The following is a 27,520-nucleotide window of genomic DNA, read 5'->3' on the forward strand; positions in this document are numbered from 1 at the left end:
GTACCTCTGAGGACAAAAAAGTACTTTTATCGTACCTCTGTTTTTTAGAGTGTTGGAACACAGTTGGTTCTGCTCTCTCTGGGTGGACTGATAGCATTACTTCCTTACATCACTCCTTTCACATGTGTCAAAGGAGGCATGTGTTATTCTTCACTCTCCTAGTGTCGAGGGCATTGCTAGTAAAAAGGGGAGTTCATATGAATGGGGAGTATATAATTTGCCCTTGCACAAAAAATAATAAATTAATAATTTGAATAAATGACTGAATCTGCAGAGACTTTATTATTCCTGGATGCAATTATCCATATATATTTTTTTGGTTTAAATATGTAATTACTCCTTTCAAATACTTGATCTTCAACTAAATAGACCTTATACCTTACATTTATTTCAAAATAAATTTCAAAGCATGCAAGACAGCTTGGGTCAAAGTTGCAGCCGGGTCATGACCTTTCCACAATAAGACCTGATCCATAGGCATGCTCAAAACCAACAACAGTTAAACAGATCTAAATAGCAGCTGGATTTTACAGACCAATATGTGCACAAGATCAGTCAAGAGTTAATTATAAGAGCCTTGAAAACACACAGAAGCCCACGGTGAACCCCCACTCTGTCTTTTAAGGTGGCTTCAGGGGAGATTTCCTCAGTAAGGCTGAGACTTAATGAAACGGATTTAAAGGGGATTCCTGCTCACACCTGTGACCTCACGCAAACTAACCCTCCCTGAAGAACAGCTTTACCACACCTGCCCTACACACAAACACTGCAGCCAATAAAGCCGCTTCCACTGTCAGCTAAGCGGCGGTGATGACTACACCACCCACTCAGTGTAGTGAACAGGATATTAGACACACGCATGACCATATTGGGAAAACAAGGTTTGGAAAGAGGAAGCTGAAAAGTTTGGAGAATTGAGGTGACTCAGACAAGGCTTCAGGAACTGTTACTGCACCTAAAAACACAAACACCCCCCTCCAAAACAAACATTTTACAAACGCTTTTAGCCATTCTGTCAGAAAATCACTATTCTAAATTCTGACATGTTTTTAATGTTAGAGAATTTAAAGCCATAGAACTATTCAAGATGCCAAGGACTCCGCCTGCCTGTCTGCACATAATCAGAACAGCAGAGATGATTTTGAGGTCTTATCTGGCAACACTTCGGGTCATATGTTACAGCAGGCACACAAAGCATGCTGGCAAGATTATAACTGACCCCCCTGACCCTGGATATCTCTTCTTCCATCCACTTCCCTTCGGTTGACATACTGACAGTTTTTCCCCCAGAGCTGTGGCCCTTTATTTACCACAGTTGACCTCTCTTATATACAGAACTTTAAAAATAACCTCACAGCGGCTAAGAACTTTATAACCTTCCTAACCCTGTTCCAAAACTTTATAACTTTACTATCCCTGTTCCAAATCTTTACAACCTTCTTAACCCTGTTCCAAAACCTTATAACCTTACTATCCCTGTTCCAAATCTTTACAACCTTCTTAACCCTGTTCCAAAACCTTATAACCTTACTATCCCTGTTCCAAATCTTTACAACCTTCTTAACCCTGTTCCAAAACCTTATAACCTTACTATCCCTGTTCCAAATCTTTACAACCTTCCTAACCCTGTTCCAAAACTTTATAACTTTACTATCCCTGTTCCAAATCGTTATAACCTTCCTAACCCTGTTCCAAATCGTTGTTACCTCCCTAACCCTGTTCCAAATCTTTATAACCTTCCTAACCCTGTACCAAATCTTTATAACCTTCCTAACCCTGTACCAAATCTTTATAACCTTCCTTACCCTGTTCCAACACTTCATAACTTTCCTAACCCTTTCCCATATCTTTATAATCTTCCTAACCCTGTCCTAAATCTTTATAACCTTCCTAATCCTGTTCCAAAGCTTTATAACCTTCCTTACACTGTCCCAAATCTTTATAACCTTCTTAACCCTGTTCCAAATCTTTATAACCTTCCTAACCCTGTTCCAAAACTTTATAACCTTCCTAACCCTGTCCCAAATCTTTATAACCTTCCTAACCCTGTTCCAAAACTTTATAACCTTCCTAACCCTGTCCCAAATCTTTATAACCTTCCTAAACCTCTTCCAAAATGTTATAACCTTCCTAACCCTGTTTCAAAATTTTATAACCTTACTATTCCTGTTCCAAATCTTTATAACCTTCCTAACCCTGTTTCAAAACTTTATAACCTTCCTAACCCTATCCCAAATCTTTATAAACTTCCTAACCCTGTTCCAAAACTTTATAACCTTCCTAACCCTGTCCCAAACCTTTATAACCTTCCTAACTCTGTTCCAAAACTTTATAACCTTCCTAACCCTGTTCCAAAACTTTGTAAACTTCCTAACCCTGTTACAAATCTTTATAACCTTCCTAACCCTGTCCCAAATCTTTATAACCTTCCTAACTCTGTTCCAAATCTTTATAACCTTCCTAACCCTGTCCCAAAACTGTATAACCTTCCTAACCCTGTTCCAAAACTTTATAACCTTCCTAACCCTGTCCCAAATCTTTATAACCTTCCTAACTCTGTTCCAAAACATTATAACCTTCCTAACCCTGTTCCAAAACATTATAACCTTCCTAACCCTGTCCCAAAACTGTATAACCTTCCTAACCCTGTTCCAAAACTTTATAACCTTCCTAACCCTGTCCTAAATCTTTATAACCTTCCTAACCCTGTCCCAAAACTGTATAACCTTCCTAACCCTGTTCCAAATCTTTATAACCTTCCTAACCCTGTCCCAAAACTGTATAACCTTCCTAACCCTGTTCCAAATCTTTATAACCTTCCTAACCCTGTCCCAAAACTATATAACCTTCCTAACCCTGTCCCAAATCTTTATAACCTTCCTAACCCTGTCCCAAATCTTTATAACCTTCCTACACAGGAAATTTGGCAGTGTTAAATCAACACTTATTAGTGTTAAATCAACACTTATTAGTGTTGATTTAACACTAACAGTGTTGATTTAACACTGCCAAATTTCCTGTGTAACCCTGTCCCAAAACGGTATAACCTTCCTAACCCTGTCCCAAATCTTTATAACCTTCCTAACTCTGTTCCAAAACATTATAACCTTCCTAACCCTGTTCCAAAACATTATAACCTTCCTAACCCTGTTCCAAAACTTTATAACCTTCCTAACCCTGTCCCAAAACTGTATAACCTTCCTAACCTTGTTCCAAAACTTTATAACCTTCCTAACCCTGTTCCAAATCTTTATAACCTTCCTAACCCTGTCCCAAAACTGTATAACCTTCCTAACCTTGTTCCAAAACTTTATAACGTTCCTAACCCTGTCCCAAATCTTTATAACCTTCCTAACCCTGTTCCAAAGAAAAGTAAGTACAGATTTGTACTTGTAAATGGTACAAAGCTTGTCGCTGGGGCTGTACCTTTTATTGAGGTACGAAAAAGTACCTTTCAGTGAAAGTCCTTTTTTGTACCCCTGGTTTTTGTGCCAGTAAAGATTATAAATCAACTAAATATATTGTTTATTAGTACAGTGATACAGAATACTGATTGTACCCTTTGGATGGTTAAATGATACAAATCTGTACTCATTACTGTTAGAAATTACTTTGTACTTCAGAGGGAGCAAATCTGACCCTGTAAAGACCAATATTGTACCATTGAGGGTACAATTATAAAGAGTGTACCTTTAAGTACAAAAAGTACTCATATTGTACCTCAGTTTTTTAGAGTGTACATACAGATGCAATATCCCATGAGTTGCAGCTGGGGAACTTCATGCATAAATGATGGGCTGATCAAATAAAGACATAAAAGCTCAGGTCTAAAATGAAACCACTAACATACAGAAGAATAATACAGCCCACACTACTAATGAGGTCTGCCTGCAAACAATCCAGCTTCACCTGCATAATGGTAAATATAATTACTGGGTATAAAGGGGGAAAATAAAACGTTCTCAATGGTGTTCAGCTTAGTTTCATAAAATATTGGTAACACTTTATAATACTGTTCCATGTGTTACCTAAAATATTTAATTGGCTTAGAATCTTTACAGCACACAGAGGTTTTTGAACATGCCTACAACTTGTACACACTTACACAATATTATACAATTTAAGAAAATATGTATTTAAATGATCTTTGAATGAAAACAATAATTTAGTTTAATAGTGAAGGCAGTGGTTCTATTTACTTCAAATAGGATCCTTCATTGTTACTAAAACCCTTTGTCAGGGCTATACAGAACTAAAAGCAATAGCCAATGCTATTTGCCAAAATATGATACATCCACCCAGATCCTTTACATACATTTCTGTTGTTTTCCATTAACACATCCACCACATATTGGCTGACTGTGGCCAAACTGTAGCGCTTTGAATGTTGAGGTTTAAAGTGTTAGTAGAATATGTGATAGTCAGAGTAATTATAACTCGTGAAAAATCAATACAGCTGTCATTTTTTAAAGACATGGATTAGATATGTAGATGATGAACTCTGGATAAACTAAATTCAAAGATGTTGATTAAAGACATGATGAACAGAGTGACTGAAAGGCTGCAGCTGAACTAAAGGTTTGATATGTTTGATTCAACTGAGGGTAAAATATAAAACACAATTCTCACTCTGTAACAAAACAAATCCTAAAACCCAGAGAAGTGAGGGTTAGAGGCAGAACTGGGCAGGTTAACGCATATGCTGCCATGATAAAGACATGAACACTGATGATGTTTGGCACAAGTGGGGGCCAATTAGCTCCAGAGAGCTGCCCCCTGTGGCAGAGTTCACGATGTTAATAGCCCAGGGGTCAGCAGATACGTACAGGTCAGGAGCGCACGCAGGAAGAGCAGTGAGGTAAGCGCCGGGTCGTATAATCCACACAATAAGGGCACCTGCTGCCCACGCGGTGTCAATAGCGGATAATCAGTGGCATGGCCCAGCTAAGAGGAAAGCAGAGAATTTTGCTGTCACTTAATTGGCCATCATTTGGATGCAGCCCCCGACATCCTCCCATCACTCCATCATGTATTTATGTAACCAAATTAGAAAGACAAAAATCCATCTAGCTGAGATGATCACCACTGATGGGTTTTATTAAGTTAAAACAGAAGTAAATCTGTCATAATGACAGTGATTCACACCTTACTGTGACACTGCAAAAGCTCCTCTGAGAAACAAACATCTTCCCTATACTAACATTTATTACTGTCATTAGAAGTCTTCATTCTGGATATTAATGTTATTATTTATATACAGTGATGTAAAGAAATGTTAGCCCCCTTCCTGATTTCCTGATTTGTTGCATGTTTGTCACACTGTTTCGGAACATCAAACCAATTTAAATATTAGTCAAAGACAACACAAGTAAACACAAAATGCTATTTTTAAATGAAGGCGTTTATTATTAAGGGAGAAAAAAAATCCAAACCTACATGGCCCTGTGTGAAAAAGTGATTGCCCCCTTGTTAAAACATACAGTCTCTGTGGTTTCTGACACACCCAGGCCTGATTATTGCCACACCTGTTCTAAATCAAGACATCACTTAAATAGGACCTGCCTGACAAAGTGAAGTCCCTTAGAAGATCCTTAGAAGCTACACATCATGCTGAGATCCAAAGAAATTCAGGAACAATTGAGAAAAAAGGTAATTGAGACCTATCAGTCTGGAAATGATTATAAAGCCATTTCCAAACATTGGGAATCCAGTGAACCACAGTGAGAGCCATTGTCCACAAATGACAGTAGTGAACTCTCCCAGAAGTGGCCGGCTGCCCAAAATTACTCATCCAAGAGGTCACAAAAGACCCCACAACAACATCCAAAGAACTGCAGGCCTCACTTGCCTTAGTTAAGGTCAGTGCTCATGCCTCCACCATCAGAAAGAGACATGACAGAGTTCCTAGACAAAAATCACTGCTCACCAGATCACCAGAACACATCTTGATGATCCCCAAGACTTTTGGGAAAACATTCTGTGGACCGATGAGACAAACGTTGGAAGGCAACTCTTTGGAAGGTGTGTGTCCCAGTACATGTGGTGTAAAAGAAACACTGCATTCCAGAAAAAGAGCATTATACCAACAGTAAAACATGGTGGTGGTAGTGTAATGGTCTGGGGCTGTTTTGCTGTGTCAGGACCAGTGCTGTGATAAATGGAACTATGAATTCTGCTGTCTACCAAAAGATCCTAAAGGAGAATGTCCGACCATCTGATTGTGACCTCAAGCTAAAACAAACTTGGGTTCTGCAGCAGGACAATGATCCAAAACACACCAGCAAGTCCACCTCTGAATGGCTGAAGAAAAACAAAATAAAGACTTTGGAGTGGCCTAGTCAATGTCCTGACCTGAATCCGATTGAGATGCTGTGGTATGACAATGTGGATGAATTACAACAATTCTGCAAAAATGATTAGAGCCAAAATTCCTCCACAACACTGTAAAAGACCCATTGCAAGTTATCACAAACACTTGGTTGCAGTTGTTGCTGCTGAGGTTTACCAGCTGTTAGGTTTAGGGGGCAATCACTTTTTCACACAGGACCATGTAGGTTTGGATTTTTTTCTCCCTTAATAATAAACACCTTCATTTAAAAATAGCACTTTGTGTTTACCTGTGTTGTCTTTGACTAATATTTAAATTGGTTTGATGTTCCGAAACATTGTGTGACAAACATGCAAAAAATCAGGAAATCAGAAAGGGGGCAAACACTTTTTCACACCACTGTACTTCTCTGCAACCAAGTAAGATTTGTCAATGTTGCTTTTAAACATTTAAATAGATATAAACTGTTTTTATACAGGTTTTTACAGTGATTCCATAAAACATGTAAACACTCAGGAAGCACATGACACAAAACAAAAACTTACATAAAATAAACTTCTTTTTTCAGATGAACTTTTCCACTGTCCTGTGGCTTTCATCATGATAAATGGTCTGTTCAGGGAACTGGGCATTATCGTAATGCTCGTGTGTATAGACATATTTATATATAAACATTATTGGACCATTGGAGGATGTGCTCAACAAAGCTCCAGGACTGCATCTCTCAATTCCATCTTCCAACAACAATAGCAGCAAAGCGGTCCTCAGATGAATGGAATAATCATGATAATACCTTTGTTTTATGGGAGGGTATGAAATAGCAGCTCTTGAGAAGAGAAAATTACAAATATTTACGTAGCTGAGCACAGAGAGGTTAGCAAGCACAGCCCTTTATTCCGTGAGTCGAGTGTTTGCTGGAAGCACGAGCTGCTCTCAGTGCTGCAGGGGAGCTGTTTACACAGAGAGGCAGCAGGGACTGCTACTGCCCAAAACAAGGGACAGGTCTAACTTAAAAAAGCAGAAACGGTACTGTAGTGCAAATATGGTACTGAGTCAAAAACTAAATACATTTAAAGTCCAGAAACTGTGCACATCACATGCACATAAATAAACACTGTATGAAACATATGGCTACTGTATCATAATTACAAACTTAACTAAAAAATACACCTGTACAATATTGAACTGTACTATAGTAAAGGTGTCACTGGAAACATCAAACAGGGTGTTTATTGCAGGACACAATGACCATAAAGCCTCTGCTTACTACAAGAATATTGCTGCACACCTGAAGATTGTGAAAGAGCACAGTGTAGCTCCACAAATGTTTTATGAACAGATGAAGCTAGGATTAAACTATTGATGCACTACATCTGGCATATCACCATGGAATCATCATCCCAAACATAAAGTATGGTGAAGGAAAAATCATGACAAGGGCCTGCTTTGCCTATTATGGGGCTGGCCAGCTTACAATCACTGAGGGGCAGATGATTTCTCAAGTGTATCAAAAATTCTTCAGGACAATGTGAGAGTGTCTGTGCATCAGCTAAAACTCCATAGAAGTTGGGTGATGGAACAGGACAATGACTCAAAACATGGGAGCAAGTCCACAACAGAATTATTTTATAAAACAAAATCCACATTTTGAAGTGGCCAAGTCAGAGCCCAGATCTCAGATGCTTTAGCTCAGCTGCATGAAATTCCTCTCGAATGATATGCAGGTCTGAACCACAGCAACAGAAAGTGCTTGGCTGAAATTGTAACCAGACCCCCAATCCCAAACCTTTTACTTTTATCTAAATATCTAGCAAATTTAGCTTTGGTTTTTGTCCCTAAATCTGACCATATAATTGTTGAGAATTCAGTTTCACTGAATAGTCTGAACATTAATTAGAAAAATAATCAAAAGTTCACTTTACAAATAAATGACAGCTACAAATCGTCCACAGTATCACTTAATTAAAGTATTAAAAACAAAGCAAGTATTCCATTATTAATTCTCAGAATTCAGGACAGTAAATCCCTTTGGTTTGGTATGACTTTTAGTTCAGGCTGAGGAACAGAAAGGCAGATATAAATCTGATTTGGGTGTATAAGTGATACTGCTATTGACTGATATCTGGAAGTGCCTCTGAGATGTTGTCAGGGACTACTCCTCCACACTTCCTGGTCTACTCATTATCTGGAAAAGAAACGTGGAGGTGAGAAGCAAGCCATCAACCTCACCAGAGTCTGTGGGATTTTTCTTTACGGAGAAGAAGGACAGAGGGATCTGTTATTTTCACAAACCTGCACAGAGTGCAAAAGACTACATAAGGTCACAGTAAGAGTGAGTATTGATTATTAACATCCCCATGAGAATCACTAAGTACTTGCATTTTACTTTCATATGTGATGAGGCTGATGACCTGAATATACATACGGTGGTACAAGCATCTAAAGAGATGAGTTCTGAAGACCGTGGTCCCCTAAAACATATTTAAGACAAGACAAGACAACCATTCATAAAACTACTTGTGTTGCCCGCTGTGGCAGAAATGCCAAATGATTGAATGAGCCGCAGTTCGTCATGTATGGTGGCCGGCTTTACCCAACAATAGAGAGAATACAGGGTAGCTCTTGTGAACAGGACTATAAACGGATGTTGTGTTACTGGTGGGGGACACTTTTATGCAAATAAATAATGTCAGGACCCAATAGGGAAGATGGATGGTTTAATATTGTCACACCTAAGCCTGTGTCTGTCCAGTGTCTTTCCTTTTTTTGGTTCCTTTCTGCTCCTGTCCTGTTCTATTGTTTACCTGTCATGTTTCCCAGCCATGTGCTACTGTTGTGTTTTGGTCTTGTCTCCTCCTTAGCCCCGCCTTGTCATTTGTAACCCCTCCTGTCTCATTAGTAACTCCGCCCCCTCATTACCTCCACAGGTGTCCTTAGTGTGTGCCTGTGTATAAATACCTCATGTGCTCATTTGTTCTCTGTCGCACTTTTTGTCTGATCTTGTCTTGTTACTCTGTCCAGATCTAGTTTATCTGTTTTGTTTAACCTCAGACCCACTGTGTTTTTTGTCTTGAGTGTTTCAGGTTTGCTTTTTGTAGTTTGTTTCTTTGTTTGTTATTTTTGCTTGTTTGTTTCAGTCTTTTAGTTTATTCTCTGTTTTTTAGTGTTTTGTTTTTGTTAGTTAAAAATATGGAAAATAAAGACTTGCATTTGCATCCTGCTTCCTCCCCTGTGTTACAAATATGGTGAAACATTATTTAAATAAAATCTACTGAGATACAGAAACTAAAACATACTTTAGTCAGCTTAATGTGACTTGGGAGTTCATTAAAAATACACAAATTTCAATAATGTTATTTGGGAATGGAGTGATGATACCTTCTACAGTTCAGTAATACTTTGAGCACACATGCCCAGAGTAACCGACAGCCATTGCTCTGGTTCCTAGGAAGCAGTGAGGTTACCCACAGGCCAAACAGTGCCAGCTTTTCAAACCCAGATATTGAACCCACAACCCTGTCATCAATAACCTGGCGCTGTAAATACTGATTCACTGCTGGCACAGGAGAAATTTCTGCTGTGATTTTTCCTTTCTGGAAACTTAAAGCAGCCAGCCAGAAATATCAACCACATACCAACTCTACACACACTAGAGTTGGGTAGAGATTCAGAAGGAGAATGATGACTAATGGAGGATGGTATTAGACACCATCTCCCATACTGTGTTCACAGTTTCCATTCAACCATCAAATATCTCTGTAAAACTCATCCTTCACCACCCTCATAATTCATAATTCACCACATTCATAATTGTTCATAAGTAAAGGCATGACACTACTGTAAAAAGAATAATGACAAGTGGTTTGATTAATTGCTCTTTGCCTGGATAAAATGTTTCCAACTGGTAGGAAACTTTTGTAGGAACATTAAAAATTGCTTCTATATACCACAAGGGTTCCACTATAGATCCAAGTTCCACAGATCCATTAATCTAAAGAGTAAAATAACTCTACTACCTTTCATGTAGAGAGTACATCATGATCTACCTTTCTTCTCTGTGTTGACTGCCCTACTACAGCATGGATATATATATTTATACTTATATATATATTTATATATATATTTAAGATTAATATTATAGGCATGGAAACAAGGGACACATATGGAATTAAATAAAGATAAATATGGCTACTTACAAGAATCTAAAGTATAAAAGATATTTCAGTTTGTTTAACATTTTTGTCTACAAAATAATTCAGAATGTGTTCCTGTATAGCTGTAAAAAACATCAATATTAAATTTACAATGTAAAAAATAAAAAAATACAGAAAGAAAACACACTGAGTGAAAATAGGTGTGTCCAAAATTTGACTGGTACTGTATGAGAACATATTTTCCTGTAACCACAGTAGATCTTTGCCGCCAGTAAACTGAGAGACATGTATTTAAAATACCGCAAATATCATGTATTGAATCTATATATGTCATTATAATCAGGGTGGTCATCCAGGGTCCACTGCATGAGGTGAAATCAGAGGTTCACTAATCTATTAAATAAATGTGGAACAATTTTAGAAAATGTTTCTTTCTTAAGATGAATTAATGTCTTCAAATGTAAATGAGTTAATATGAGTGAATAAAATATGGGTTTATGAGATTTACAAATCATTGCATTCTGTGGTTATTTACATTTATGTAGATTTTAAAAAGTGCACAAACTTTTTGGGAATTGGGTTATTTTTACCACCATCCAAAGGTTTTTTTTTATTGAATCATACAGAGAAAAGTTTGCATCTCTGTTGCTGCTGGGTCTCTTCTGCTGTCAGAAGATGAATTTTCTTCAGTCTCTAGTTGACTGGGAAGTGTGTGTGCCGATAGAATATGATATGTAGGACCTTTTAATGGCCAAGTTCCATCATTATCATCATCCTGATGATGACCAGTCCAGTACCTCTGGAACAGCAGGGACAAAATGCTTTTTAATTTGAGTCTGTTCCCAATTACCACTAGAACTATAAATAGAAATATCTTCTCGCTCAGTCTTTGTGTAGTCTTGCAGATGCGTCAGGCTCCTCTCTTACCATGATCTAAATCTTTTCCTTCTGACAACATTTGTTGTACACAGAAAGAGAATTATTCCACACTCAACAAAAAGTCAACAACTATGCAATTCTGTCTCAACATCGACGACACATCAATTATTCAGGTGCTCTCGTCCACAGTGAGGAGATGACTGCTGTTTTATTTGTTGTATGTTTATTGTATCAGATCAGCTAGGGTGACACATTTTTCAATGCATCTAAAACAACAAAGGTCCTTCTCCTCTTTTACCATTTGAGTCATATAGAGAAAAGTTTGCCTCTCTGTTACTATTGGCTGTGCGCTCGTCAGTCAAGCCCATCTGTTACATGAGCAGAACCGTAAAAACAGCATTCTGTATTATTCATGCAGAGCTCAAAGTGAGGACATTACACAGACTGAGTCACGCGCACGCCAAACAGAGCTGCTGCTTCTCATCTGGCACTGGCATGTCAGCATTACCATGTCATTCGTGTTCTCTGACATCTCTCTGAGCTTTGTGGGTCACGCAACAACATCGCACAGTGCCGGAGTCAGAGGTGCAGAATACAGAGGACAGAGCACGGCTCAAAGCAAATTTTCAAACAACTGATATTATCTCAAATCTGTCCACCCGCAATTTCCTATAACATAGAATCAGTGGTCACTGAGAGTGTCTACCTGTAAAATCCAATATAGAATTAGAATAAATCCAAACAAACATAAAGTCAAAGCTCAGTTAGTGTTTTTAACTGTTAAGCTCTTTACAACAACAGCAAAAAAAACAAAATAATAAAAGCTCAGATTGGTGTTAAACTGTAATAAGTTATTACAAATCTTTTACAAAAAAGGCAACCTGGTAACCAGCAACATCTGAGCTGTTTGAAAAGTATCAGGTCACTTTTGTCTTTTTATTCATCTGTTAGGACTGATCATTGACCTCATTAATAACCACTATCAAAACTTTCATCATTATGAATAGTAAAAGCCGTATTTTGTATCCAGGAGTGTGAACACTGGTGGATGAGATGGTAAACAGTGAGGGTAAACAGATGTGCGGCTCGGCCGAGCACAGAGGAACACCTGTCGAAACTGGAGCGTAGTGCGTGCTGGTTGGGTGGGGAACGCTAATTGTCTATCAGAATGGGGAGTTCGCGCTCCACAGAACAGAACACACACCGCATCAGAACCCGCAACAGAACAGCCACACTTCAAACCTGCTGATTGTGAAATCTCCACCTGGTTTGTGGTGATGCAGCGAGGCGTGAGGGCTGCTGGGAGCTTTAACACACTTTAGATCACATACTCGAGGAGGACCTGTAAGACTGATTAGCAGAAGATCCATCATTTAAAGCAGTTTCTCAAAGAGCTCAGAGCCAAGCTTTCTCCTGCACTCCTGTCCTGCACTTCCACAAGAGTATTCCAACCTCTCTTTATTCCTCACACTCTTAAAGGATCCTTTAATGATTCTTTATTTAAAAAATGGTGAGCTTATCATTGCAACTTTTTTGTTTGGCAACAACAATACAACAACGATACTGTGTTCAGTGGTTTAATAAGATTAGACTACAGCATTCTTTTGTGCACCAGTCAATCCTTAAACTGGACCAGAAGCCTAATTCATAATTTTCCAAGGTGTCTATCTATTTATCATATTATGCCACTGATAAAAATGATCATATAATAGCATATTAGAGCAATGACCCCTTTTTAAAGATGAATGACTTTTATAAATATCAAAAACAAAGAGTATATCAACATACGTAATATATTGTATGATATTATATTGATATTGTTGGGGACACATTTGCCAATATAAACCCAAGCCCACCCTATAGTTTCCTAGAACAACATTTGTGGAAATTACTTTTAATCACAAATAAAAAATGTTTTCTGTATTTTGTTTATTATTAGTTAACATCAAAGTAAAGGTGATTTTACAACCTAAACATGTTACTCCACGTTACAGTTACTGCTAAAATTATGCATGCAATGTCTAAATTACATATGACAAAAATGATCAGTTATCACCTAATATTTAAAATAATATAACAGATTTGGTTATTATTATTATTATTATTATTATTATTATTATTATTATTATTATTATTATTATTATGTATTGGCATGTCAATTCTGTTGTATATTTACATTTTCTCCTGCGCTTTTATTTATTTTCTACTGAGAGCTCTTCTTAAGATGGTGTCCTTTTATGTAAAAGAATGTAACGTTTCATAGAGATTTTTATAAATGTCAGTACATTTACATTACATCTTACTGTGAACTACAAATGAACAGAAGTCACGTCTACTGCATATTAACACTGTTCTGCATATTCTACAGCTTCCTCTGCTTTAAAGACACGTAATAAAGTAAGAGGAGGTATGATTCATTTAGGCTCCATAGGGGGCTAAAGGATTTTAACAGGTAAACTCAGAAAATGACTGTTTATTAGCTGATCAGGTGGATCAGGTGGAAAACACTATTTTAGGGCAGTGATCAGGGTTAAGAAACTGCTTTAAACTACAAACATAAAGTACTGTACTACATTCTGGCTACATGCAGCTTCTAGATAACTAGTTAGCTAAATGAATTTTCGTTTATTATAGCTCACAGTAAGTCCTGTAATCCTAAATGAATAAACACAGTTTGAAAATGTAACAGTGATTATCTGATCAGGTACAGGGCAAGTTGAACATTACATTTATAGTTTTTTTTTTCTTTAACCTTGACTCCCAATCTAGCTAATTCCAAAGTTAAGCTAACTCACTAACACAGCTGCAGTTTATTAATCACAGTGGGTTTAATCTGTGTGCAGATTCAGAGACGTGTATTTTTAACCAGCTATAAGAAACATATCATAACAGTGGACGTGGTTAGCCTATCATTACCTTTCTTTTAGAAAAGTCTCCGTATATCCAGATCTGTTTTGGAAAAACAGCAAGCAGATTGGCTGTTTCTAATGGGAGGCGGGACTTAATACCTGAATCGGCTCCGTGATTGGTCCGGGCTGTCTCCTCATTAATAGTACAGCTGATCTGAGCGAAGCGATATCATTTTTGGGGGAGGACAAATCCACCTGTTTCTAATATTGGGTGGGACATGTCCCACCCATCCCCCCCGGTTCCTACGCCAATAATTATACACTGTTATACGCTAATTTATAGCAAATAATGTAGTTCAAATATAGTACCATGACAACTCAAATAATGTAGAAAAACGGCTCACATATACAAGGAAAACTTTTTTTGTAGAAGGTTTTAAATATAACCTTTTAAACATGATTCTAACAAGGATCAAAAGAGTCAAAATACTATTCATCTGTTTGATTGGTGCAACAAAACATGCAATAAATTACATTAGAACAAGGGTTATGCTCACATTTATTTTCATATACTCTGTAAAGTGGGAGTTTATTAAGGGTTTAAGATAACATAAAACCATTTTTGCCTTGTGAAAACCTCCTGCATATTCAGTAAATGTCCTGTTTTATATAACACCTGAAGACAATTAACCTCCACTATTGTTTCAAACCAAAGACATTTTTTTCAGTACTTTCCAGAATCCTATATGCTCACATAAAACCACAGTACAAAACCAGGATATTAGCCCTTTAAACTGCAGCCAAATTCACCTTTCAATACATGAAAGCTCTCAGCACATGTGAGACTTCAGCTGCCCTGATGCTCCACCATAAAGCACTTTCACAGCTAAATGGCAGGCACTCAGGGAGTTCAGCTCAGCCTAAAAGACAGACCACTTCACAGACACACACACACACACACATACACACACACACAGATAGACACACACACTGAGCAATTGTAGAATCACTTTGTTCTCAAAAAAAAAATCTTCAATTTCAAAAGAACATTTTTTGAAAGCTTTACACCAAAAAGGTCAAAGACTGAAAATGAATGAGCGGATCAGAACAGCAGCTTAGGACACCCAGCCAACTGTGGTTAAATCAGTCTTTATGTTCTGTATGAGAACTATAAATCAGAGAGCGTTTCTCAGGTGAGGAGATGAGCTCTGCAAGGGAGAGTGTTTTCACTACCACTGCCTGAGATCATCACTTTTAAACGAGAAAAGGTTCACTCACCTGCTCCGCTTTACAGGGAGGTTTCAGAGCTGAGGGCGTGTCTGCCACTGTCTCACACTGTCTAACTTCCATTTAACTTTACGCCCTGCCCCACCCAGCTCTGCTGCTCTGCTGAGGAACTCCAGAAGCCGCAGTCTGAAAGTTCCTGCCTCAGAGTCGGAGTCTAAAAAAAGCCCAGGGGCTGGGCTGAGGAATGGGGCGCTGCAGCTGAGGCCCAGATGTTTCTCTCACCATTTAGCAGCAGATACGCAACTTTACCGGGCTGCATACACACACACACACACATTCTTTTTCTTTCTCTCACACACACACAGCCTATATGCATAGTTTCCACTGGGCAAGGGGGCAATATCTGGAGTGTGTGTGTAAACTATAAACAGCACAGGTCACCCTCAGCTTTCATAATCCAGATAATACAAAGTAAATTCTAACACAGACTGATAAACAGTGAAAACACAGCACTGATATACTGATATACGAGTCTGAATGAGACGCATCTGTAATCACACTTTAAAAGACCTGCAAAAACCTGATTTCATGTAGTTTCTGACTGTCCAGACTTCCACAAATTGGATTGGGGCTGACAGTACCATTTATGTCTTGACTCTGAGAATCAGAGATGGGTTCTCAGCCCCTAATACAGGACACCGTGCTGTCTTGGTAACTAAAGCACCAAGTTTACTTTTAAATGAGTAAAGATTCCCTCAGCAGTTGAGTTTTTTTGAGATGTTTCTGTCAAGATTTTAGCAGAGTGTTACTGCCTTTGACTTTTACTCTGCTGCGGCTCTGCAGTTTATGAAATACCTCATATCAGTTCAGGTCATATCTTCATGGTTCCCTGCCAACACACTTACCCAACATCTACTGAAACCTATGTACAGTGATTTTGTCCGTCTTACTAGAGACTTAAAATCTTAAAATGGCTCTTTGCTCTCTTTTTAGACTTATGAGAGGAGGCATTTTATTATGGAGTAGGGTTACTAGTCTGTTTGAATAACAAAAGATCAGCTAACATATATACAGATACAAAAGTGTACTTTAAAATGACAATTCCATGTCACAGTCACAATCAGGCCTTCATGTCACTATGCCTAGAGCACACTGGCAAGTAATCAACTTCGCTCACAACTTACAGAGATATGGGTTTCTGGATCAATTTACACAGTGCTCTCTCAATACGTTTGCCCTATTGCATGTCAGTGTACAATTTCTTCACTTTCATATTGAAACAGTAATAATGATCAACTAGCCTATACACTATATGAATATTATAAACTTCAATATTTCCAAGATTTTCAGTTTGCTAAACTGACCAGGCATCACTGCTCTACAACTATTTTCACTGGTCCATTTAGATGGTTACACTATATGCTGAATAATTAACTGAGACACTAAATACATTAAACAATAATAAAAGAAATCATTCAGGCACAGTGACGACAGCAGTGCATCAGTGGATTTGTTCACTTACTGACGTCACTTAGCGTAGCGTGTACTAAAATGTCACACCATTGTATTTAATGATAACACACACCAGCACTGACACTCAGCTTCAAGCTATTCAACTTAAAATGGTTCACATAAACAGTGATTATATGTTCAACTGAAATGAGTATCTGCTGTTTGAGTGTGTTTTCTGCTGGAGAAGTGGAGCAGGTATAAACAGAACAGGAACATTTCCCATCTAATCTGAGCGTCAGTGCTGTGAGAGTGTCAGCGTGGTGAGAGCGTCCCGGCCTGAGTGCAGTCAGGATGACAGCGGAGACAGCTGGGCGATCGAGCCGCCCGCAGTCCGCTGAAAAACAGCAGAAACACGCGAGTGTGTGATTGAGCCTCTCCACACTGAAGAGGTGAAACAGCAACATCAACATGACACCCATCAGCCTCCATCACTGCACATTAGAACGCACACCGGAAACCCTCGTCTCCGGCTGCGCCATGGATTATCTTACACAACAAGTCGCGGGCAGGACCACGCTGCACAACACAGATGTTCACTCACAGTGAATACAAGGTTCAACACAGCTCAGGATAATTGAGTTAATATCTTCAGATCTGTCCACGTTCCAGAATGAAGAGCTGACGCACCTCTTGCTTGTAGATAAAGATGAACTGCTGCTCCTGGAGATCTGTGGAGATGCCATCCTGCTCCCCAAAGCCTCATAGCAACAACAGCAGGCCTAAAGACAAAATAACAGAAACATCAATTAAATTTGGTACATCTTACTAACTTTCTCCTTATGGCTTTTTCAAGCTAAATCGTACCTATGCACCAAGAGAGACATACTTATACTTATATTTTAGCTTCCCCTCAGTGTTTTTTTCACTGGTTTTAAAAGGACAATGCTTTACAATTTTCTGAAATGTTTGTCTCTCAATTTGTGCTACCATAAAGTCTGCAAAAAACACCAACTTAGAGAATGCTTCCAGTAGATAAAGATATGTAGATATGTCATGGTAAATATAAGCAAATATCAGTCATTTGGGTGCCAAATGCTTTGTGATGCCCCATCACTTGAAACATATACCTTCAATACATGAGAAAGAGATCTTGCTTTACCCTTTAATTTTCATTAATATTTAAATTCTTGTAAACATTAAAAAATACATAATGAATACTATTGTAAGTGTTCTTCAAAACTTATGTGTTTTTAACACATCGATTTTCTTCTTCAATATGACTTTAAATTGTGGCTTATACATAACATAATGTTATGCCATGTTCATTGAGCTGTAAAATGAATTTTTAGTCTCTGCACAAGAAGTGCCAGCAACTTCTTTCCCAGGATGCAGTAATACATGGTTTAGATTACATTACATTACATTACTTTACATTACATTTGGCAGACGCTTTTGTCCAAAGCGACTTACAATAGTCAAGTAATAGAAAAAGTAATAGAAAAAGTAATAGAAGTTAAAGGTAAAAGACTTCTTTATATAGGGCCTAAAAGAGATCAAAGGGAAATAATGGGATAGAGAAGTGAAGGAGGGGAAGAAGGAAATTAAAGTTTAAAAGTATAGTTAGTTTGTTAGAGGTGTTAGGAGAGTAAGTGCTCTTTGAAGAGCTTTGATGCACACTCTAAGATGCACACCCTAACTTTGATTTATCTTTTTCTTGAGCAAGGAGGTTTTTTTATTTTACATATGTCTTTATATTAATCAATTTTTTGGTGTCTCCCCGCGCATTTGGTACCCTACACGCAGTGCGTGGTCCACATGGGTGAAGCACTGGCACTAAATATATGGCAATTGATGTGATAGGGAATCTTTTAAATCGCTATTTAAACTTTTGTAACACTCAAGCAAATAATAACAGTAAGATTAGACTGCATGATGCACACAAGGAAAACAGAATTATATTTGAAAAATGCATGACAGTACTAAATTAAATTAAATTCTTATCAAGACCACAGAGACCACTGAAGATAAGACTTCAGGTAAACAAAGCTAGCTAGCTTACGCAGCTGACGTTTCTACCAAAGCCCTACAGCTCATACTGTGTTTCCCCCTTGAAAAACAGTGAAGAAGAAGTAAACAGATACCAAGTGTGATAAGTGATTTTATTTAATTTTGTGAGTAGAGTGTAAAAATGAACATAAAGTATCAAGTAAAAAAGTACTCTACAGATCCTCCAGAAATCTAGTAAAGTACAGTAACAAAGCTACACCCATTGCTGACAAAGGTACACAAACATTAGAGACATATTGACAATATCTACATCAATCTGGAGCAGATAAACACAAAGCTATTTGCACCGTGCCCTATGTCTGGTGTTAGCTAAATGGGTAGGAGCTCTAGTACTTTTGGGATGAGTGGGAGAGTTTAGGGAACAGTGTGGTGGTAATCATACAACATCCTACTTCACTAACACTCATTTCTAAATGCAAACAAATAATCACAGCAATACTTCAAACAAGCAGAAAGATTTACTCCAATACAAGCAGGATAAACTTTTTTACTATCAGTGCCACTACTTTTGTCTATACAGTGTATATTTCAAAAAGCTACAGCAAATCTCCCTACAAAGTTGTGTATTTTGTGTGTTTTTGCCCTCAGTCATGATGACTAAACACAGTAATTGGCTCTCCAATCAGGCTCAAAGCCCACTATCGTTTCACTCTATTGATCTGCATCCAAAAGCTTCTATTCTTGTCTGATTTTTTTTCCTAGAGTAATTTTATTATCAATAAACTTCCCTTTTAAATAGTGAGAGCTGACCTGAGCCAATAGAATATTTCTTATCTTCTAATTCATTGGCTGGCTGCCATCCCCTGACTCTACTGTTCGGGAACGGGCTGCAGGTGACGTAGTAAGTGCTTAAAAACTTTATTCAGCGTTCTTTATTGATGGATGCCATTTAGATTATTCCATTTTTAACCCTGCATGAGACAGAGCACTGTGCTGTTGTGGTCCATTTAGATAATGACATCCTGCAGCGCTTTGATTAGAGCTCTGCAGGACTGGACACTCTCCACTGCTGGACAGAGTTATGGATCCCGCTTGATCATGTGGTTGAAATCCTCATAAACACAAAGATGAACTGAAACAGGGAAAACAGGACTGTACAGTCTGGGCTTCGATTCTAGTGTGTTTAAAACAGAATGAATGTAAATGAATTAAGTAGTCGAAACTAGAGAGACATGTTCTCCATTCTGAAAGCCAAGCAAAACTACTGACTTTGAATAAATCAGTCTTATTAAGGGTTCAGGGCATGGCTGTGGGTTTAAATAGCAGAATGTAGCTCCCGTGAAACCTTAAAACCTTAATTCTAATGTAAAACAGGCCCTGGAGGAAGTGGTGGAGAATATTCAAGAGTCGCAGCATCACAAACAGACACACAGTAAGTTAAGCAGGCAAATATGGTAAAGGAATAGTTTGGTGAAACAATCAAATAATCTTGACTGGTCACTGAACACAGATGCAGCTGATCAGCCAATGGCATGGTTAGTATCTGACATGTACTTCTTTAGTTTTTCATAGGAGAAGCTATATTTCAAGAATAATGAAATTTTAAATGATGTACATTTGAGAATAGTTTGAACAGTAATACTGTATTATGCTAGTGCGCTGTCACTTAGAGGAACAAGTGACAGCAGTGTGGATGGAGAACATTTAAAATTATGTTCAAGATCAAAAGTTCAAAGTTTGAACATGGAAGATCAAATCTGCACTTTCAGCAGTGGAACTTTTTTCTTTAAATGGGGAAGCTGAAGAGGAGGCTAAAATGATGTCAAGCACCACTGAGGACCCTCTCTCCAATTCCGGGAGAGAGCTCCTCATCGGTGAAGTGGAATTACGTGGAATATTGCTCTTGGCTGTGTCCTCATTACTGCAGATAATTCAACAGTCAAGTGCGTTTATTACTGAAGTGGTGTAGCTGTTCATTTTAGCGCTGGCTCTGGCTCTCAGACTATGTGATATCTGATAGTGAGAGTTTAACTGCTGCAGTTTGTCCTCTGTGGTGCCCAATCTCTCATTCCTCTCCTGATTTTTGTGACATTATTGGATGAATCATACTTTTCAGGACTGTCAATCAACAACTCTGCTTGTAAAATCAGCTGTAATAGGTAGATATGTATGTACAGAGAGGATATCCAGTCTCCATTTATGCAGTTTAGTAGTAGTTTTTTACTTTTAGATGTAAAGTAAACTTGCACAATGTGTCGAGATTTCCTGATGATTGGAACATATTGATATGTGCTGGTAAATACAGACTTGTGTGTGTGTAATTGTTACCTTGCATATCCTGCAGCTGTGTGGTGTGTTGGTTGTATGCTTTATAAATTTTGGGTAATGTGTATGTTAGGTGCACACAATAACACTATAGGGACAGTGCAGGCACTCATCAATGCAGCAGCATCAATGTGAGGAAAAGTTTTGAAAAATGGCTTCTTGCATCTATATTCTTGTTTATTCTCTAGTGGAAGTCTCTAATAACAAATATAACACACGGGCAAGTATCCATTACAGTCATTGCTGTAGAACAGTGGAATCAGCTAGGAGTCATAGCTTTTAACAATTTTACAGCCAATCACAATAAGCGCTCTTACATTTTATACAGTAAATGGTATATAAGATCTTATAAAAATCTTACCAAAAAGTGGCCCATCTTTAGCTCACTCCACCCTACATATCTACCCCTAAGGTGCTTAATGTTTCTTGAAGTTTCCTAAAAGCACATTAAGAGGTTCTTTCACGATATCAAACAAAAAAACAACAACAGTTCCTCAGATATATTTTTTAAATAACGTAGAATAGACAATTCTCCAAAATCTTTCTGCACTGACTTCAAAGTAGGGTTGTAGGATATTCTGTTTTGCAATACTATGTAGATTTTCAAAAACACCATATTGATTTATAACTATTTGTTTACATGTTACGATTTGTGACAGACAGTGATTGGTTTTGTGTTGTGATTAAACCCTGCTCACGAGATAGCACTGTTCTGATTACATAAAAAATTAGAAGTAAACTGTTATATTCAGATTTATAAATAAGTTCATGTTTTTTATTGACTAAAACAATCACAATATTTTGCATTGCTTATATTATCACAGTATAATGTAATATGTTGAACTGTAAGCTCTGCATTGCACTTCATATTGTATTGTCAGGTTCTTGCCAATGTACAGCCCTAATTGAAAGAAAAAATACTTTTTCCTTCCCCTTCAATGTTGATTTACCTTTTTTTTTTAAGTTATATTAGTTTTGTATTTTTGTGTATTATTAGTGCACATAATTAACATTATGAAAAGCTCTAGAGTAAACTTTTTCTGAAGTCTGGTACCGTCTGTTTTCATGTGATTTCCTACACCAACTTGCCCAAGTAAACAACATCTTGAGAGCATTACTGAAAAAGAGCCACACCGCTATATAAACATCCAAAATTACATTCAGATAAATTCTGAGGCCTGATTGTGAGTGTGTTTAAAACCATAAATACAGTCTGACTGTTTTCTTCTCTTCCAGGAGTAAAGAGCGGTGAAAGCAATCTGAGTTCGCCAACAAGAATAATAGCGATTCCCAAACAAACAACAAAAAACTGGAATAAAGAGAAATATTGGGAATTGTTCTGCACTGCTGGACTGTGCCTGTGTCTGAAAATGCTTCCGCTTAAAAAGCTCCCTGTGTGACCTCTGATGGTCTTCTAAGCATGTCATCTCTGCCAGTGTGTGTGTGTGTGTGTGTGTGTGCGGAGGTGGGGGTGTAGACTGACAGTCTGTGGGAACTGACTGAATCCAGCATATTCTGGCTCACAGAACCAAATCCACCACAGCACAGCACAGCAGAGAGAGAGAGAGAAAGAAAATGAGAGAGAGAGAGAATAAGAGGGAGGGTAAGAGAGAGAGAGAAGGAGAGAGAGAGGGTGAGAGAGAGGGAGGTTGGGGGGGCATCTAAAGAAATGGAAACTGTTCCTTGCTATTTTGAAATAAAATGTGCATGAGGAATGTAGACTAATATCATTCAGTCTCTAGTCCATATTTGTAAACTAAGCTGCAAAAATGTCTCCTTTAATGTTTCTTTTTTGTGATGTAAGACATTTTTTGCAGCAATGAAAATCGGTACATTATTTTAAAACACTTGAAATGCTCCTCACACACTTTTGAAATGCTCCTCACACACTTGGAGATACTCAAATTGTCAGCAAAAGGTCAAAGATTTACAGTCACCCAGTGACTTGCTAATGTGGTTTTTGACATTGGTTTATAACCATGATAACCATGAACAATTGTGAACAAGATTGTTAAGAGCGGATTTTTAATGCACTATACCTTTAAGAAAGTGAGTGACATTTAAGAGCTTCTTGGCTGGACAGAGTGGGTGTGAAAGGAGCTCATTCCTCAGATAGGGCAGGCTGGGTTATTACAGAAGGCCTGAATCAAACTCTGCAATTCTAACCACAGCCTGTGGCTTTGACCTTTACATTTAAACATCCAATCATTTCTGGTATGATCTCTACCTCTCCAACCAAAAATAGATATTTTTAAAATAGAAGATACTCTAAAGATTAAGAACTTTTGTTTAATTAAATATAAAGTCATTGTGTTTGTTTTATGCAGGCTGCTCTGCATATGAACACCACTGTGATTATATTATATTATTTTTTATAGCCACAACATTAAAACTACTGTCAGGTTAAGTGAGTGACACTGATGATCTGGTTCCATTGGCACCTGTTGTTGGCTGGATATATTAGGCAGTACGTGAATGGTTAGCTCTGGCATGTTGACAGGACGTGTTGACAGGAGAGCAAGCGTAAGAATCTGAGACACTCTGAGAAAAAACTGCGATAAATTGTGATAAATAGACAAATGGATCAGAACATCTCCAAAACACCTTGCAGGGATGTTTTCCTGGTAACCAACTTACCCAAAAGAGAGGCTAAACAACAAGCCGTCAGGATATTTTAACAAATTCAGCATAAAAGGTCACTACTTGGTCTATCACTATTGTAAAATCAAATAAAGCTGTCTAAGACCAAGAGATTAGAGCACCTTAAACAACTGAGCTCTTTGTAAACAACCACAGATCAACTATGTCCCTCCACCTATAAATCATCCCTCCCTTCTCTTCCCCACCCCAACAAATTAAACATGGACTCCAGGACCAGGGCTTTTCTTCTGCATCTTTCATCTCAAAACAAACTAACAAAGCTCCAGTATTTTCAATGCAGGCAGGCAGAAATGAAAAAGGCAGAACAGGAGCAGTTTGGCCTTCTTAAAAGACCAGTTTAATCACTTGATTCACTCAATGATGAGCATCTTTATCAAACCGGTGATAGTGCAGAGCATCTACCGCTCTGGCTTTAGTGAAATGATTCCTAATATTTTTACAATTGTAATGAGCAGGGGAATTCTAAGATTAGAGGTTTAGGGGTGTTGAGCCACACCTCCCTCCCTAAAAAACATGGAATGTAAATGAATTTGAGAAAAGTTTCCAGGAGGGCTGAGTGTGATATATAAGTAGAAATATAATTATTTTTATTAAAATATTTTGACACAAACTATTATGTACAGGGGGCAGGTGTGTTATCTTTTAAGATATATTTTCAGCAGCTAAAGAGATTAAACATTTTTAAATATTTCTATCAAAAAATACCTTCTGAAGCTTTGTTATATGGTCTAATTTACATAGCTGAGAATGGAAAGCTACTCAAAATTCAGTATAGATTATTCAGGGCATTTGATCACACTAAGCAATGAAATATATTTTATTCTTTACCTTTCTCTTAAATAACTGAAATATGGTCTTTTATTTTGGGAAATCAGCCCAATATCCATGAATGACTGACTGGCTGGCCACACACACGCATGCACACACACACACACATGCGCTTAGACACACTCAGTGTAACACTGTGTTGAAGGACGGGACGAGGAGAGCGGACGCTAATGCAAGTAATATTTATTGAAAAACAGAAAACAAAACATAAACCAAACAGAAACTCAGACACATGGAGACCAACTAACAGACAGGATTAACACAGCCGTGACAGACGTGAAAACGCACAGAGACATGAGACAGGGCTAAGACATGACAGAAGCCTCCCCCTAAACGCGCAGCTCCCGAGGCGCGTAAAAACGAACCCCGGGGGCTGGTGGCAGGGAGAGGCCGGGGAAAACAGGAGTCAAGACCGGGGACTGAAACGGAGACAGGACAGAGGACAGAGACTGGACGAGAGACTGGACAGGGCTAGGAGACTGAACAGGGAACTGGAGAGGGGACGGAGACTGGACAGGGAACGGAGGCTGGACAGGGAACGGAGACAGAACGGGAGACTGGACGGGGAACTGGACAGAAGACGGAGACTGGACGGGGAACTGGACAGAAGACGGAGACTGGACATGTGGCACAAATGGAGACTGGGACTGGACCGGGGACAGGACACAGGGCTGGACAGGAAACTTGAAAGGAGACTGGACAGTGGACTGAGCTGGGGATGGAGCTGTGGACTGGACATTGGACTGGGGACTGGACACGAACAGAGACTGGACAGGGGATTGGACAGTGGACATGAACGGGAACTTGATGTTGGACGGAGACAGAACAGGGGACGGAGGCTGGACAGGGAACTGGACGGTGGACGGAGACTGAACAGGAGACTGGACATGAAACGGGACAGGAGACTGGACGGGACTGGACATGGGAACAGGGACGAGGACATTAACAGGGACTGACACGAACACAGTAACAGGGACAGGAACAGAAAAAACACTGGGGACAGGAACTGGAACATGGACAGACACGGGAACCATGACAGGGAGAGACAGGGGCACAAAAAACACAAGAGGGTGCCCAGGACCAGCAAAAGTCTGTGGGGTTAGCCTGGGCACATTACTGGGGGCAAAGTCAGGAGGTCTAGCTGGCCTAGGGACACGGGGCCTAGGGCCAAACATTGTTCTTGGAGTGGGAACAGGGGCAGCTGGAGCTGCTGGTGCTTGAGCAGGCGCGGCGGGTGCAGCTTGAGCAGGCGCGGCGGTTGCAGCTTGAGCATGCGCGGCGGGTGCAGCTTGAGCAGGCACGGCGGGTGCAGCTTGAGCAGACACGGAGGCTGGAGCAGCTTCTGCAGACACGGAGGCTTGAGCAGCTTCTGCAGACACGGAGGCTGGAGCAGCTTCTGCAGACACGGAGGCTGGAGCAGGCGCGGCGATCCTAGGAGCTCGTGACCTGGGAGTAGGCACAGGAGCAGAGGCGGGTAGCCCAGGCACGTGAACTGGGGTGGCAGCGGGCACAGAGTCAGAGACGGCCGGAGCCGCAGGCAGCGCTGATACAGAGGGCGAAGACGCCGATTCAGCGGGAGCTGAGAGTGCGGCTGCCGCCAAGATCCGGCCTGGAACCGCAGATTCAGCAGTGGGCGAGGCGGTAGAAACCGGACCGGAGCTTGCTTCTGGAGCAGTAGTCGCAGACCTGGAATCCGGCCGGGCTGGAGAGCTGGAAGCAGGTGGGGCTTGAGAGCGCGGTGGAGCTAGCAGGCTAGCTAGCTTAGCCGGAGCTTCAGAGAGCGGCGCTGCCGCCGGCGCTTTCTCGGAGCGCGGAGCCTCAGCCGCGAGCTTCTCGGAGCGCGGATGAGCCGCGGGGGTCTCGGAGCGCGGAGCCTCAGCCGCAAGCTTCTCGGAGCGCGGCGTCTCGACCGCGGAATTCTCGGAGCGCGGATGAGCCACGGGAGTCACAGAGCGTGGCGTCCCATCCACTGGCTTCACGGAGCGTGGTGTCTCGGTCGCGGGATTCTCGGAGCGCGGATGAGCCACGGGAGTCACAGAGCGTGGCTTCTCAGCCGCCAGGGAATACGGCCACGGAGTACGGGCTGGTGCGGGGTAGAGCTCCTCCTCCTCCTCGGAGCTACTGGGAGCACATCCCAGGAAGTCCCACGGGCTGCGCGTCCTCTGCCTCGGGCACTCATGGCTCGACCCGAGGCTCACTGCTTCTGTAACGCTGTGTTGAAGGACGGGACGAGGAGAGCGGACGCTAATGCAAGTAATATTTATTGAAAAACAGAAAACAAAACATAAACCAAACAGAAACTCAGACACATGGAGACCAACTAACAGACGGGATTAACACAGCCGTGACAGACGTGAAAACGCACAGAGACATGAGACAGGGCTAAGACATGACACTCAGGATGTATCAGGAGTGGGACAGAACAGAATAAAAAGCATTGTTTAATGTTGTGGAGAGAACATAGATCATCATTCGTGATTTCTGAGCCCCTAAAAAAGGACTGGCGATGCCTCTGGTAACGAGTAATGATGCAGCACCTTAAAAATGTATGAAAGTAAAAGTAACGTTATTAAACTCAGGGAAAATATCTAGTGAAGTAAAAGTGAAAGTAGTTGAAAAAAAAATATTTAGTAAAATAATATTCTGGAAACAGATACAGCATTTTACTACTTAAGTACTTCGTGACCATACATCTTTGGTTCTAAATGCCAAATCATAAACAAGTTATGATGAGACAGTGTTTAGTGTATACACCCAGGACAACTTCATATGAGTTTGTATGTATTTTTTTTTCTTTTGTCTTTATTTGA

The 27,520-nt window shown here is 39.6% G+C and overlaps 1 protein-coding gene across 3 annotated transcripts in view; it reads right to left on the minus strand.

Moving 5' to 3' along the window:
* The window catches only part of LOC103046649 (INSC spindle orientation adaptor protein), a 63,012-nt gene that overhangs the window by 21,469 nt on the left and 14,023 nt on the right, over positions 1 to 27,520 (minus strand). For 2 of the 3 annotated variants that reach the window (XM_022683939.2, XM_022683937.2), the window contains exon 2: positions 17,577 to 17,668. In XM_022683939.2, coding sequence (XP_022539660.1) covers positions 17,577 to 17,632 — 56 coding nt within the window. In that variant the 5' untranslated portion in view covers positions 17,633 to 17,668. Of the gene's footprint in view, positions 1 to 15,488; positions 15,736 to 17,576; positions 17,669 to 27,520 lie in introns of those variants that run through there. The other variant, XM_022683938.2, reaches the window with a different exon arrangement.

The sequence above is a fragment of the Astyanax mexicanus genome, chromosome 10, assembly GCF_023375975.1.
Source record: "Astyanax mexicanus isolate ESR-SI-001 chromosome 10, AstMex3_surface, whole genome shotgun sequence".
NCBI classification, from domain to species: domain Eukaryota; kingdom Metazoa; phylum Chordata; class Actinopteri; order Characiformes; family Acestrorhamphidae; genus Astyanax; species Astyanax mexicanus.